Genomic DNA, 17,057 nt, shown 5'->3' on the forward strand with positions numbered 1-17,057 from the left:
AACCAGAGCCATTAAGATATTAGTCACTACACTGAGGGGTCCAAAATGGTAGTGGGTCACATGACTCACGTAGCTTCAAAGAGCTCCAAACAGCCTATTCAGATCCACTGTTTTCTATGGGGAGCAGCAGGATTTATAAGCAAATTACTACTTTTAAATGACTTGTACAGCCTTGCAAACCAATTCTGTGTTCTAGTGTTGTTGTAGATGGCTCAGCTAATGTAGCTAATCAGGTACCTATTTATTAAAATGACAATATTTGAGAGAGGCAGTCAAAAGGTTGTAAAACATGTTCTGACACATGTCGCTAACTTAAAATGTCACAAGTATAGTTATTGCTATTGATTTCAACTTAGAAAATAGCAGTCAAATCATTGCAACCCTATGGTGCTGTTTGGAACCAATCAGTGTTCCTATGATCTACCATTATTATTTAAAAACAAAACTGTCCTTATGGAGTCAACAAAGATGTCATCACTCTCCTTTTTAATCCACTCTGGTTTGAACCAACTGGACCTAAGAGATTAGCCTCAATATGGCAACAGTCTGCCATTTCAGGTGCTGTTATTTTTAAGATGCCTTTTCACGTATGCATGTGAATAATGAGCTGAAGTTGATACTTCGCCTACTTCTCTGTACAGTTAATCATTTAACTGCTTACCCAACACCTTTCTTTCACTGTTTAGACTGTTGTGTATTTAATATTTTTAACCCTTGAACTCTTTCCAACAATCAAACTTTTTCTAACATTCCCCCTTCATGCAACGTTAATAGAATAAAGCAGTTTAACAGCTATTTCCAGCTTTACCAGCAGTTCAGCTTAGTTAAAGCCATTTCGGCTGCCAGCAATTCATTTTGACTCAATCCCACTGTAATTTTTTAGAAACTGGATTTTCTAGTTCATTTTACTGTCCTGATCTCAGAACACAGGAGAAGAAGGGGTGTCAAACCTAGACATCTCCTGTAGGACTGAAGCTTGAGACACTGACTCTGGCCTCACACAGACTTATGTCTCTTCCACACAGAGTCATCATAGGTCCAGCTGTCTCAACTTGGAATCATTCTTTACCTTGAAGAGAAAGAACCAGTCCCACTACACAATATGCATCATGTTCTTATTAGACTGTTGTAGTACATATTATTCTTTAACAAATATGAAGTTGTGCGAGTAGACAGCTCCCCACACCCCCTACACCCTCCATGTTACTGAAATGGAAATGAGCCCAACTAAAAAGTCAAAGTATGGTGAAAGTGTCATTTTAAGTAGATATCATGAAGATTTATGTATGTGATTGTTTTTCTGAAATTTGTTTTAATAAGTTATTTGACAATATAAGGAATGTATTTCAGACAATTTAACAGCTTTGATTAGCATCTATACTGCACTGGTTGCTACTGCACAGAGTCTGGTTGCAAAATGTCACAAAAGCAAGATGGCTGATGGAGATTATTTGACTCTGAAACAAATCATGTATAAAAATAAACATAACAGCCCCTCATCATGGAATGTTTTCATATTAGAAAATAAGGAGGATCAATGAAGAATTTAACCTTATTGCAATTCATGCTGGGAAGTGTGTGCAAACAAAGTTACAATATATCTAATAAATTTAAGCTGAAGAGTTAAACAATCCACATTTAGTCACCTAAACTCATGATTTATGTGGTAAATATGCCATTTAAACTACATTAAAATAGTGAATTAAGTGAAAAATGGCTTTCCTGCAAATCTTTACACAAGTTCATAGAACCTCCGTCCCTTCACCGATTTAAACTAAGTGATCAGGACTCAATTTGGTTCAAAAGAGACAAGAAACATTGGCATCATGGCTGGCCTCCAGTCAGTCCAGTCAACCTGTCGATTTTTATTAGGATGCTGTGAAACACATGGCACCACAGAGAAGTACTGACAAAAAATGAAACATGAGGATATCAGCTGGGTTGCTGATCAGTGTCTACCTGTATGTAGTCAGGTCAGTTAACTCAGCAGGCTTGTTAGGTGATGATGTGGTGGTGTATTTCCTTCTCATACCAACAGTTTTAAGGATCAGAACTGTGAAGAACATCCACTTCCAGGACTGATAAAAAAAACAAAACATGAAAACAGAGGAGGCCAGACAGACACACAGTTAGCCCATGTTCTGGCGGTTTCCATAACCTCTGCGATGATTGTCTTTCCAGTCATCCCATTCTCTGGCTTTCAGCAGAGACTCTTGGTCATCATTTTCAGCCTTTTTCTCTTTTTCTTCCTCTTCCTTCTCATTTGCATCAGTGTCATCCTCCAGAACACTTCTGGGTATCCCTTGGTCAGGCAGAACTCCATGTTTTCTGTGCTGTTCATACCAGTCATCTACTGTCATGGTGGCAAGGCTGGGGTAACCAGCCCCAAACACCTGAGCCTGTGGATAAAACAAACACATTATCACACAACTGCGCACCATGCTGAGTGCAAGACCGGCCTGGCCGATTTATTGGCCGAGCTCCACTTCCTATGCTAGTTCTGCAATCAGCAGCAGCTCTCCTTCCTAGTTTTGTAAATGAATGACTTTATGTGGTGACTCACTGTCTCCTGTGTAGTCTCACCTGTACAGCATCCTTGGTAAGGATGAAGGGTTTCATGGGACGCCTGACTGGCCGTGGTGCCTGTTTGGCAGCAGTGTGCTTCAAAACATCCATCCCCTCGAGAATCTCAGCTTCCTGATCAATGCTTTCTATTTCATCCAGACACACACCGACCCATCTCCGGACATTCAGAAGATAGAAATCTCTGGTGACTTCATCGTCGGCCTGTCCACTGTCCACAGCTCTCCTCAAGTCTGACAACCTGGCTTCCAACTCCTTCTTCTGATGATACCGCTCGATCTTTGCTTGTCTATGTGTTGCCATGGCAACCAGGCCTGATGGACTGGGGACAGGCTGGAATAAGAAACACATATGACCTGATTCATTTTGCACCTTGCTTTAAGTGACACTTTAACAAGCTCATGTATTTCAAAGTGCTGCTTATTTCTCTGTAGGTGAAAAGTATCTTATTTATTACTATTTCCCATATTCTGTTTCACACTGCAGGTCTTAATGCTCAGATTGGATTTTTTGCCGAAATCCGATTTTTTTTGCGCTGTTGTTCACACTGTCATTTAAATGTGACTGCCATCTGTCTCATGTGTGAACGGTATACGGCCCTGAGGTGACCCGCATGCGCAGAAGAGGACATGATGTCAGACACAGCGTACTGTGTTTGCAAAAATAAAAATGGATGCGGCTCGTGATAGCATGTGCGTAGCGATGTACCAGTTAATGTGCAATCGAAATAAACAAATAAGAATATCAAGAAGAAGGAAAGCACAAATATCGCTTATGGCCTCGCCTCCTCCAGCACAGAATTGTGACGTCTTTCGCATTTCAATGACATAAAAAAATTGCATGAAATGCGACGTGGCCATTCAGACTGAAGTCGCATTGCAAAACATCGGATATGTATCCGATTTAGGACCACATATGAAAGTGGCCTGGGCCGGATTTGAAAAAAAAAAAAATCGGATTTGTGCTGTTCACACTGTCATAAGGAAATCGGATATGGGTCACATTTGGGCAAAAAGATCGGATTTGAGCCGCTTCAGCCTGCAGTGTGAACATGGCCTATCCCACCAGAAGGTCCTTCACTTTCTGTTCTGCTCCATTCATATTCAGATGGGGGTGCTAAGCAAAAATACAGTTGTAAGGAACTGAATAATCCATGCATGTCCTTCAAAATAAAGGTATTGTAATTTATAGGCAATAATAGTTCATATTAGTAAAAGTAGGGATGGGGTTGAACCGAATCCAGTTCTAAATATGCTAAAAAACTCTGAATTCTTTACATTGCTTATCAAATTTTTTTAACTACTGTGTTAGTTTTAAGAAGTGTACTGTATAGTCAGTGTAGTAACATAACAAATTTAGACTGTTTTGTGTAATCCAAGATAACATAATATCTTTTAATAACAATTGGTCATTTTTATTTAACAATTTACAAGACAAACATGACGGTAGCTATTAAAAACTGCAAGAATTAAGTATCAAACCTAAAACACTGACTGTCTACTGCACTTAATTACTGTAGGGCATTCACTGCTCTGTGATGCCCATTCACCTTGACCTGAGTTTTAAATACTACTTAAATTTGAATACCCTCCCTAATAATCTAGTGCTGATTAGCCTAACTAGATGAAAAACAATTCCTAAAGAAATTAATAAAACTGTTTTAACAACTTTGAAAGTGAATGTCAGTGAATGTTAAGGGTTTTTCTAGAATGTCTCCTACCCTTTCACAACTGATGCAAAAACAAAAAAACGTTCTGTTTTCAACCATTATTCTTCATATTTTGTTTTAAATGTAATTATGGTAAGATGCTGTTGTGTGAAAAAGTGCAGCAGTGCTTCACATAATTGTAACGGTATAAAAAATAAATAAATAAATAAAAAAGACAGACCACGGGATAACTTTTCACTGCTTTCCTGCCTGGCATCAAAATGAGGGAAGACAGGTTGCAGATTTAACAAAGAGGTGTCGAACAGCTTGGGTGTCAGCTGTAAGAAGACAACATTTTCTTCAGCAACATCGATGAGTGCGCTCCTTACATTTTCATTCTTGTAAGTTAATCAAAGTACATTTTTTCTATTTCTGTCCTTCACTCTTGCGCCCACACACACACACACCAACATACCCTGAGGCTTTCATGACAAGTTGTACATGTGATTGCAGAATTATTGTGATTAAATACATTATGCTAGATTTGTGCTTTAGCCAGCACGATATTCTATTTAATCATAGCAGAGTTATTAACCTGAGGGACTGATTGCGTTGCCAGGTAAACCAGCATGTGAAATGTGCAGAACACATCCAGACAGGACACCATGTCTACACTTGGGTCAGACTGAGATCAAGCCTTTAGAGACTGAACGGCTTGGCAGACAGGCAAATAGAAAACAACAAAGGACAGAGTACACAAGCGATGGATGAGATGGCAGTGGATGACAACACACAAAGAGAAGCAACACCGATGCTGCTGGAAGAGGAGGGAGAAGAAACACTAGGTGGAACCGAGACTTACAAGCCTTCTGAGAAGAAGCTGATGCTGTCACTATGCCTCATCAGTTTGTGGAGGCCTTTGGGAAATGTGTTGCTGTAATTCTGGACTGTTCTGAAATATTCACACAGAGACTGTCCTTAAAGCACAATCTCAGTCATTTTCCCACTACAAACACAGCACAACCATGAAGTATCTGACTGGTGTTACAGCCCTGTAAGGGAGGGCGTGTCAGTGATAAGCATATAGCTGAAAACTGTGGGATTCTGGATAAACAGCTGCCTGGTGATCTGGTGTTGGCTGATCATGGCATTGACACCAGTGACAGCGTTGGACTTGTGTGTGCAGAGGTAAAGACCCCTGCATTCACAAAAGGACGCTGCCAGTTGGACACAAGAGATGAGGAGGAAATATGAAAGACTGCTCACCTCCAAATCCATGTGGAAAGAGTAATTTGGCATTATTCACAATGAGCAAACCATGTTAGCAGCAAAAGTACCCATTGGTACACTGCTTCCATGTGAGGGTGAGGACTTGTCATCCCTCAGCAAAACTGCGGTGCTACGCTCTGACAAACATGTACCCAGGTGTGGTTGTGAAACAAGTAGTTCTGCAATACTGAAATGCAGATAAATAATCATGTTTTGATCTCAAGGATTTTCAAAATGTTTCTCTTTCCTCAGATACACTGTAAGGATGAATTACTTTTTGCAAACTTGGATATGCTGTTTGTGGACACTGCACCAGAAGAAACTGATGAAATGTTTTATATTGGTCCTATAATTCCCTTGGGAGGGAACTAAACCATAGGTAGGTCACCAGCAGCAGGGCCGTAAACCAACGGATCGACCAATTGTGGTTGTCACATGCAACCATGCCCTTGACACCATAGATGTATTGGTTTGGCACAGGCACCACTGCTTCTCACTGGCCTTTCCTTCGTATGGATCCAAACCAATTACAAGTTGCATTTTCTCCAAATACCGGATCCAGGCTTCCTTCGAGAAGTTGTCACAGTGAATCCTATTGCGTTTCTCGCATTTTCTTTCCATATTCGCATTTGTTTGCATTAGCGTTTATCTCACAAATTTCTCGCGACTGCTTGTTTCCTACTGTAGCAACCAGGATGGCCGACACGCCCCGCAATGCAACACGCGTATCCAAGGCTGCTATGCTACATAGCAAGCAGGGCCCAGCATGCTGTTTAGCTGCAAGCGTACAGTTATTAATACTACAAACTATTTGTGTGTCACGGTGTCTTAAACTGTTAAAGAGAGGAATATGTGGGTGATTAATTGCGGTACTATACCGTTAAAATTATAACCGCTAACTAAACAAAAATAAACATTTATAGAGCGGGTGACAAGGCTGATAATATCTAACTTAGAATATAGAGGCTATTTCCCCTGGACATGAATACAGGTGTTCCTTGGGATTTTGGCTTGGGCACCGTAAGTTTGAAAACCTCTGCTCTAGACTAATGTTACTCACCTTGGTTGCTGAGACTGCACATTCTGATGATTCTTCCAGACTTGTGTTTTCATGCCTCGACTTTGGCAGCTCAAACTGTGATAAATTATACTCTTTGCATCGTCTCAAAAAATCCATAAAGTAAGCTCGGGCTGCCCGGACTATATCTAGTCGTTTATCTCGGCTGGTCTGCTTCATGGTCAGCGCTCCTAATAATGCGGGCAGCAGCAGATACTTTAGGTCAGTCGTGGAAATCTCCTCCAATTCCTCATTACGGCTGAACAGGTCGAGTTGAGCTGCCATTCTGGACGCTTCTTCTAACATACTGATACCACGCTTCACTCTAACCTGAATACTGTTAGATGCCAGTGGTTCGTTTGTACTGTCTACCTCATCAAATATCTTCCACCCACGCTCTAGCAAGTCAGATAATTTAGGAGCTTCTGCGTCTAAATTTAAAGGCCTCCTTACATCACTATTGATGTTACTTTCCGCCATATTGTCGTTTTTCAGAGTGCTTCTTCTTCTGCTTCTTCTTCCTAACGTTTGCGCGTTACTGCCACCAACTGGACTGGTAGTTGTTCTTATGAGGTAGAAATTTACCCCGCTATATTACAGATAATACAGCAATTACATTGAGACTAATATAGAAAAAATGTGGTCTACAGGAAGTTTAGCAATGCTCTTTTAAAAACGAACGGTTGTTCTTGGATATTATTTACCTAATGGAATAGTTCTGGAAGATGGCTGTAGTGAGTAGTCAACATGAAAAACACTGGGAATTTTTTAAACCAGAAACTTGGTTATTTTTTGGCAAAAAAATGCAGTTGAAAAGCAGTCCAGAATATAAAATAGTAATTAGTGATATTTTGGTTCTAAATATAGATATTTCCAATGATTAGAATATTAGAAAGATTACAACAAGAACCAGATAATACAGTGCATCCAGAAAGTATTCTCAGTGCTTACCTTTTTCAACATTTTATGTTACAGCCTTATTCCAAGATGGATTATATTCATTAATGTGAAAAAGGTTTGTTTGAAGTCTTTGTAAATCTAATTTAGAGGTACCCAAGATTAAACATTAAATGGCTGGAAATGAGCATGCCATGGGCTCTTTAAGGAGGAGTGGAGCCTCCACTTGTATGGAATGACATCACACTACTATTGTCTGCCAAAAGCTGACTTCTTCCCAGCCAGCATTCAGTACAACAGTATAGGGCATTTTGCTAACACCAGACTGAGTAGTCACTGATTAAAGAAAGTGAATGCCATCAAAAAGTCTTACAATATAGTGAAAGGAAGCTGATCACAAAATCAGCATAGTCAACCTTTAAGTCACATTAGTTTATATCATATAGATAACAAAATGTAAATGTTGTTCTGGCCCTATGCCACGCTTCCCTTGTAGGTACTGGTTTTTATCCCAAAAATTGAAAGAAAGGCAAACAGAAAAAACATTAAGAAGCTGTTAAGGCACTTTAATATCAGAAATAATCACCTCACACCAAATATTCTCTCCCAGTACAACCTGATAAGGCAGCCACAGACATTTAAAGGACTGAGTTTGTATACAAACTCCAAAATCTCATCTTACTCAGGGGTTAAGGTTTCTGAATAAAAACTAAAAAAAAAAAAATCACCCTATTCCACCCAAGCCCCCACTCTCTATAGATCTACTAAAGGTGAAAGACCAAAGGTATATTGTACAAGCTTCATCTGAAAAATTATTCATTTAACATTTTTACTATAAATCTTTGACTGAAAATGAATGAGTGAGTGAGGGATGGTAACAGTGTTGATTACACAGTTGAAGTTCATTTTCAGTGCTGTAACATGTCACGCTGCTGTCAGGTTTAGAATGTCACAGGACTGTGAAGCATGACATGAAACAAAGCAATTATATTCAGCTCATAAGCAGACACGTCACCAGATCCTCCAGTAGCTCAGCAGTGTAAGGCACATAGGTTATTAAGTAGCACAATGAGTGAAGCTGCAGGTTCTGCAAGGATTTTACTGTTAAAAAAAAAGCAAAAAAGCATTTGAAACCTTTGCTCTAAATGGCAACACCTGTGTTCATCAACACAAACAAGACTGCTTGATAACATGATGGCATTTATAGGGTTACTTCTCTACCCTCACAAACCTTTGGCTTGGTAAATTTGTCTAAATACCATACTACAGTTCCCATGAGCCATAGTGTCCATTCCTACTTGAAAGATACCATGTAGGAGTGGGAAAAAAAAACTGTAGAAAACTTAACACTGCTGTTGTAATTAGCAGGCACAGAAGCTGGATTACCAGCCATATAGACCTTCATTAGAGAAACTTCTCTAAGTTCCCAGAACTCCAGGGGCACCGGCAGCTCCAAGTGTCTCCAAAACAATATGTGGGTTTCATGTTTGTAAATTAGATAAGACTTTAGCAGAAAAGCTAATTAGGAGCATCTGTCTATAAGTGTCAGCCAGTGATACAATGCTGATCTGACCGTTTTATACAAATATGGCTTAAAACAAAGCCATCTGATTGGCTGACTGCAAACAAACTCTTCATCTGTGTACACAAAGACTTTACAGTATTCTGGCAAATGAATGCAAAACTAAAGGAGCCATCATGAAATGAAAGATATAAACTTCTCCTATTTGGAATATACTTTTTTCCCCCTCAAAGGACAACACAAAAAGACACTAACACCTTATACACCCTGTAGAAGGTGCTAGACAAGAGTTTACAGGACCCAGAGATGGGGTGGTTAAAATGACTATTTCCAGAAGCTACCTCACATAACCAGTTCTAAGTTCAGCCACAGAGTTGCAAACAACAGCAGCTAAACAAACAGAACAGTGTAGGACCTCAATGTAAGCCCAGCAGTTTCAAACAAAGACAGACATTGGAGTTTGTATCCTAAACTATTACCCATCATCAATTCAAGACATTTTTGTTTAGATTCTAACGTAGGAAACCGTTTTTGGCACAAAACATTCTATAACGCTCACTAGTGATTACAGCTTTGTATCAAAAGTGTTGTATCTTTACAAACAAGTTGTACTGGTTTTATCAAAATTGTGTTCACACAAACACACTTTTGATATACCACATCAGAAGACCAATCAAGGCTCAGCAAATAATAGTGGTATCGCTGCCATGGACAGCACCCTGCCTGTTGACAGAACTTCCTCTTCTCAGGTTACTTGCTGTGAAGATGGAGAATGTTGGGCTGCTTTAACTCATCAGGAAGCTGCAGAACAGACCATAGAACTTTTAGCCAACAAGAAAAAAGGCACTGTGATTGCCAATCACAGCAAGTATAATGTGATATACAAATATGAATGTGTGTCCGTCTCTACCTGTATGGGTATCCATGGTACTTTGCTCTGAAAATGGACAACAGCCAGCTGAAGAACAGCATCACCATACCAATACCTGCTACACACATAACTGACACACACAGACACACAATGTTTTCCAGTGATTTTAGGAGACATTGTACTGACTAAAGCCCCTTTTCTACCTCCTGGTTCCGGCTCAACTTAACTTGACTCTGCTTGCCTTATTTGTTTTTCCATCAGTCAAAGGTTGGGGCTAGTACCTGGTACTACTTTTATCCCCTCCGAGTTGAAGCGATACCAAATGGTGATGTGTAAACATGACAAACTACCGACTGGTCAGAAAAATTCGTCACCACTGATCTTGCCACCGATGAACCCGGATGCTTACATGTGATGACACCAGTCGCTCGTTCTTCGTTTATTCATTACCACTTCTCAGTGTTGTAAAAAGTAAAGTTTATATAACCATTATACTACATGAACCACTACAAACTACTACATTATGTAGGTTTAAGAAAGAATTGTGTTGGAGATGTTGCCCTTTTACCACATAGTGCCCAGACTGCAAGGGTTGCTGGAAAGCAGCAATTATAATGTAGCTTGTGTATGTGTGTGTGCGCATACCCTTCCTCTTTCCAATGTGAATGTCAGAAGTAGCAGCCTCACACAGCAGCACAATTCCCATGCTAACAGCAGCATCTGACAGTAAAGTCAAGGTTTAGACAAGAAATACAAGTGATAGATGCTGTCAGTCTACTCAAACTCCAAAGCAAAGATGTCCTGATGCAGTTTTTTTTGGCCCTGATATAGATTTGATTCCTTTAATAACAAGTATCTGCCAATACAGATTCCAATCCAATGCTTATGGAAGAGAAAATCATGTCAAGACAGCTGAAAGTGATGATTAAGTAACACAGGATTTGTTGTTTTTTTGTTTTGTGAGTATGCATTCCACTGAAGGATACTGAAGAGTAAGACAATGTGTGTCTCAGCCACAAACTGGGCCTGACTGCTGCCGTGAATGTAACTCTGGAAACACAAATGGTAAAAAAAAAAAGGTTAAAAAAAAAACTATCCTAATATTTAGAGTGCATATTATACCGTGATATATTGCATTTGTGTCTTACAACTTGTCCGGTGTTGGGATTCTTGTGTGCATAAGGTGGTCCTCTGATGTGATTCCACATCTGGCCTGAGGTCATGATCAGGACAAAGCACTGAAACACAGAAAAACACATTAGCACAAGGAAGACATAAAGGTCAGGGTGCAAGTAATTAGAGAGCTCACATGAGGAGAAGAAAAAACCTAAATGAGTGAATGTGTGTGTGTGTTGGCTTACCAGTGCAGAGAAGGCCCAGACATTCCTATTAAACAGAAACTCCAAATTGTGTCTTCGTAGATATGCCAGTCCACCAATCACAGCCAGGAGGAACCCCAGAAGTAGAGGCCCAGCATAGTTGGGGGGACGAATTACACGGATCTGAAAAACAGACCAAAATGACTATAATCTTAAGAGGCTACCATCCTCCTAGTGTTTGACTGTGCCTATCGAAGTTCAGAGTAGATATTTATTGGTTTATTGTCTCACAGCAAACACAAAGACACTTACAACATTCTTTCACATTTAGGTGCCTTGGTCACTTGGACTGAGATTTAATGTTTTTACTTACCTGCACATCAGTCCTGTCTGCCACCCATCTAGCCAGCTGCTCCGCTGCAAAGCCTCTGACCTGCAGCTCATACGTATCAGACTTGCGAGGTTTCCCTTTGGGTGGGAAGTGGAGGAAGGTCGGAGCAGAATTCATATTCAGCTGCAACACAAACACAGTCAGAACATTCTATGTGTGTTGCAGTGGGTCCTAAAGGTACTCTTGAATTCCACAATAAATCTCATCTCAATGTTTGTAACTAGAGCTAAAAATAACAAAGGCCCTCATTTATGAATCTATGAGTAGATTCCATATTAAAACACTATATAAGCACAAACTTTAGAATCTAAATATGCACAAAAATATTCAAATTTATACAACTGATCAGTGTACCTGGATGCAATTTTGTCTTTATAAAATATGAACTTCTCTTGAACTATTGCATGTGCACGGGCATCATACTCCTCCATGTGGTGTTCCACAATCATCCATTAATGGGCGATGCAAAATATCTGATGAATATGCTAATGCTTACAAGGCTTGTTTGCTGTCCGAGCTTTAAGAGTAAGATGGACATGTCAACTTGCAGAAAAGTCTGCAAGAAGTTTGCAGAATGGAGCAGAGAGGTGGAGCAATGTAAAGGTTTGTATGGGAGCCTCAGCAGGAGCATCTCAAACAAAAATACATTACATGGCAATATTTAGCAGCAGCAGTCTCTGTTGGCTCCACCCATCAAACTGTTGCAGATATTTTTATAAAGCGGTGGAGAATTCATTCTCTTTCTCTGGGTAGTATTTCGTCTACCCATGCATCCAGAACACCTTCTTGTGATACAATGCTGCCATCAGCAGTGAACACTACATACGATTGTTGTAATTGGACGAAACATGTCAGATCTCTGGTATGGTCATTTAAAGCCCAGAGAAAAAACAAATATGCATCAGAAAGCAAAACTGTTTTAAGTAGGCAGATTTCTGTTTAACTAAATGATACAGCAGCTCAATTTACTAAAAAGCTCCTCTTCTAATACTCTTCAGTTTCTCCAGTGGATGGACTCTCAGCCCACAATAACACACACACACACACACACACACACACACACTCTGCTTTTTTTTGTTGTTGTTGTTGTTGCATTAATGTATGAATGGCAAGCTTTTGCAAACGGCATAACTGCATAACAAGAAACTGTCTCACCATCTGGAAGACGTCTGATCCTTCATCAAAATCGACAGATCCAAAGAAGACTTTGTTAGTGAAGGCAGAGGAATAACGCCAGGAGTTAGCCAGCACCTGGAACTCCTCATCAGCTTGTCTAAAACAAAAAATACATTTAAACTCACAGATCAAAATGAAAACAGCAGAAGTGCTTGTTCCTATTGCTCCTGCTTCGAACCTGCAAACCCCACACTGTCTCTGAGGCTGTAGTGCTGTAAACATGATGACCACCGAGTAGTTTCTGGGAGGAGCCTTGACAAAGCGACGGAACTTGTCTCCATTCATCCTGATGACTGAACGCTTGGAGGCCCACTCCATCATCTGAATCACCTTCTCTGACAGCAGAGTCTACACAGGATGAACACAAAGAAGGCAGCTATTGGCATTAGGCACAGAAACAAGAAAATAAAATGGAAAATGTAGGTGCCATACTCATAATATTAGTTTCATACAGTGTTCTGGATAAAGCTGCATCAAACAAAAACTATCAGAAATTAGAGAAAGCTGTGTTAAGTAAAATTCTTGATTCATCCCTTGGGTAGTGATTTGGTTTGCAAACATAAATCCAACATAAAAACAAATGATTCAGACATTAATAATGGAGTACTATAAAATATATTAATGTAAAGACCATTTAAAAAAGTGGCCAATCCACAGCTAACCAATAGTGTTCAATATTACAAAGATAAATGATGTTGAACAATGTAAATATATGTAGTTTTTGAATACAGGGTGCAAATCATCAAAAGTCAATCATCACTGGACCAGTAGTGGGTCACACTGAGGTTACAGACACAGGTCGGTAATAAATATATGTCTTATCTCATCTATAAGCTCATCTTCTGCCACCAGCAGTATTGGCCCTGTCAGGTTCCAGCTAAATAAACAAATTAAAATCTAACACAGTAGGATACCAACATTTAAACATCCAGTAAGGAAATTCAAGCCTGCTAAATAAATGAATGGACTGCTGTACACTGAAAAAAATGCATTGTTGACTTATTGACTCTTTCTCAAAAACAAGTATTTTTTTACTGCTGCATTGAAGATGTTAAACGTTATTTGTATTGCACCTTTTGTACAGATGAATGCATATCAAAGTGCTTTACATATGACTGACAAGTTGACAATAAGAACAAAAGTTAACAGTAAAAGCAAAAGTCAAAATCAATGAGACCAGTATGTGCACAACAAAATAAAGACAAAGTGTAATGAATATAGCATTTTTAAAAACAACAGATGACAATAAAAAAAAAAAAAACACTGTCCACTCTATTGCCTTACAGACACTGGGACAAACAAATGTACAATATATGCTGTGAAATTCCCAATGTGCATTTTGTTTTGTGCTTTTAATGTATTAAAACAGCTTTAAAGTATATCTTTCAGTGTATTAAGTACAATTTAAGTGGTTTCATTTTAACACAGCTTCTAGCATAGTACATTTTTACATTTCAAAAGTACACTACAGTATAGAAAGTATACTTTTTTTTTCATTTGGGAAGCAATATTTTGGGTCTGTGCCACTGTGTGCAAAGTCCACCAATCAGGGAATCTCTAAATAAAAAGTAATAAGTTCAGTTACATTATTATTTTCTAGGTGGTACTTATTAGTCTTTAAGTTACACTGAAGTCTTACAAAGCATCTCCATAAACAAAAATAGAAAGTAAAATTATTAAGCCCTACTTATTTGTAAGTAGGGCTTGCCAAATATTGTCTAAATATATATATTACAGGTTTTATTATATTTTTCTCAAGTGGTCAAAAATGTAGTCCACTTAAATACTGTCACATGGGCTAACCAAAACACATATACCCTACTCACAAAGCCTTAAAATCTGGTAAATGGTCTTATATAGTGTCTTTCTATGCATTGAAGCACACTCAAAGTGATTTACACTATTTCCAATTTGCCTTTTTGCACACACAAGCACTCAGGTGATATCAGAAGCAACGTGGGGGTTCAGTGTCTTTCTCAATGACCCACTATCTCATAAGCCACAGCGGTAGCCATTAAAGTTTCAGAAAAAACTGGCATTACCACTGGCTTGCAGAGAGCATACACACTTGATAAGTTTTACTTTACTTCATCAAATGATTTAAGTCACAAAATTAGAGGCTGGCAGATTGTAAGATGGGAGTCTTGAGAACGTTGCAATTTATTGATTGATTCATATGGATGGCCTATTTGGACAGAAGGTGCTACACAATGTAACTAATAACATTACTAAATGCACAAGGTTATGCGCTATAACACTGTGTTCCTATGAAGAGTAATAACACTACACAACGTTTTACTTCGGGTATGCGTTACCCCTTACACTGATTAAACCCGTTTTCTGGAAGTGTCTGTCAATCTCACCTTGCAGGAAAGACATTTTTAGGATGTTCTGTATTTAGCAGGCCAGATGTGTTAAAAAGTGTCGAGCTGAGTTAACTTTATGAAAGCAAATAAGGCACCCGAGGTTAGTGCAACTCTGGCAGGAGTAAACTATCAGGCAGCCATAAAAGTGACCACGGGTCCCTCTCTAGCAGTGTTGTAACTAGTCCTGAGACCGGTGCTGCATTCCTGTTGTGTTTAGTTAGCTAACGTGGCCTGAGCGGTTAAATGTCCTGGCTGAAAACAAGTGGAATCACTCACTGGACTTCGGATCCACAACCAGAATTATGATTTAGAAACGTTGGCGTGTAAAGGTTAAGTGAAACGCGTCGGTGTGTTTCTGGTTAATGCTAACTTAACGTTAGCCTCTGTGACTGGCACCGGTGACAGACAACTTTAAAAACGTCCCAAACATTTAAACCTAAGTTTATGAACTTTGTCCGCTGTATTTTATGAAACGTAGGTTACCTCCTTCTTCTTCTGAGCGTCAGTGGGGTTGTGGTGAAAAATAACGAGGAGAAGTAGAAAAAGAAAAAGTTTTCCAAACATTTTGCAAAGCTGCAGCCAACACTACACACCATCTCTTGACAGCTCACTACTCCTTTTTCTAATGGATTTCCGGTCTTGTGTCGAAAGCTTCTTCCTCCTCCTCTTCTTCTAATATTTTCCCGACAGGCTTTACGATGTGTAGCGTAATGCTGCCCCCACGGACAATTTCTTAAAATTTCTATTTAGATAAATGTCTAAATTAAATTATAGATTTTTACTAATAAGCCAGTGGAGTGTAATTACTTTAAAACTGCTCTTCTGATTAGTTGAGAATTCCTATCCAAGGAAAACAGAGACCTGACAGAAAAAGACAAGACTCCCAAATCCACTACTTCCCCAAAACTACTAAACAACTATCCTTTTTCTTTTTACAGTTGGATGAATAAAAATAGTCTCCACTCTTCTGCTTGTTTATCTAGTTTTTCCTTACAAATGTCAAAGTACTCAGGTTTTCCCAAAAGAACCTTCATAACAGTAGTTTGCAAGGATAGAGATTCTATCAACAGTTTTATTACCTTCAACCACTTCATCACCCTGGCACCCATAAAAACAAGTACAACATCAGATCAGGGTGAGATCCTCGGGGCCAATAATGCAGGTTAGGAAATCTGAGCATATATCACTTTTAGGGAGTTTAATAATCCCAGTCCACCACAAAGCCCTCTAAGGACATCTTATACTGTACATGTTGGCAAATACAGTAGGTTGTTTTAGTTATTTGAGCACAAAAACAATGCTGTTTTGCTCATCAGTGCACTGTCACAACTTTTAGGTGTTAGTGCTGCGATTTTGTTTATAAAATTGTCTCCCTTCTAGTGGTAAAATCATTTAATGCAGCTTTAAGAAAAAAACTGACAGCTTCCCCTCAAGATTATTTATAGTGCATTGGGTGCAGAGAATTATGCAATGACTACAGTCTCAGTAAAGCTGGATCAATGTGATGTGATGGATGTTTTAATGATTTAGCATGACCTACATATGATGCCCAGTCAGTGGGGTTTTTCCTGTGTTATAAGCTGTGTTCTACTCTTTCAGTTAGTTTCTCTCCCACACTTGGGCCTTTCAGACCACATCTCACTGCTCCTCTTACCAGCATACATCCAGTTCAGGAGGCAAACCAAGCCAGTCATTAAGACTATAAAAAACTGGCCAAAGGGAGCACTCACAGCTCCAGGATTGCTTTTCACACACAGAATGGTCTATATTTGAACACCAGGACCTACAAAAATATATTGAAACTGTTTTGCTCTATATCAAATGCTGCACTGATAATGTGACTGCTAACAAATGCATCTGAGTGTATCCCAACCATAAACCTTGGATGACTGAGGTTCAGTCTCTTTTGAAAGCATGCAACTCTTCGGGTCTGGAGATGGGGCCTGGTACAACGTGAC

The 17,057-nt window shown here is 39.3% G+C and overlaps 2 protein-coding genes across 2 annotated transcripts; both read right to left on the reverse strand.

Annotated features, from left to right (window-relative positions):
• Nucleotides 1–1,823: 1,823 nt before the first annotated feature.
• igbp1 (immunoglobulin (CD79A) binding protein 1) lies at nt 1,824–7,092 on the reverse strand. The gene is made up of 3 exons (XM_020595478.1): nt 6,561–7,092; nt 2,584–2,916; nt 1,824–2,399 (listed from the first exon to the last, which is right to left on the reverse strand). Exons 1-3 carry the CDS (start codon nt 7,035–7,037, stop codon nt 2,130–2,132), a joined length of 1,080 nt encoding a protein of 359 aa, XP_020451134.1. The 5' UTR covers nt 7,038–7,092; the 3' UTR covers nt 1,824–2,129.
• Nucleotides 7,093–7,999: 907 nt separating this feature from the next.
• LOC109957606 (magnesium transporter protein 1-like) lies at nt 8,000–15,731 on the reverse strand. The gene is made up of 10 exons (XM_020595597.1): nt 15,583–15,731; nt 12,912–13,081; nt 12,713–12,830; nt 11,540–11,680; nt 11,209–11,349; nt 10,996–11,085; nt 10,834–10,897; nt 10,493–10,567; nt 9,887–9,977; nt 8,000–9,777 (listed from the first exon to the last, which is right to left on the reverse strand). Exons 1-10 carry the CDS (start codon nt 15,661–15,663, stop codon nt 9,762–9,764), a joined length of 987 nt encoding a protein of 328 aa, XP_020451253.1. The 5' UTR covers nt 15,664–15,731; the 3' UTR covers nt 8,000–9,761.
• Nucleotides 15,732–17,057: the final 1,326 nt, after the last annotated feature.

Source organism: Monopterus albus, unplaced genomic scaffold (assembly GCF_001952655.1).
Source record: "Monopterus albus unplaced genomic scaffold, M_albus_1.0 scaffold27.1, whole genome shotgun sequence".
Lineage (NCBI taxonomy): Eukaryota > Metazoa > Chordata > Actinopteri > Synbranchiformes > Synbranchidae > Monopterus > Monopterus albus.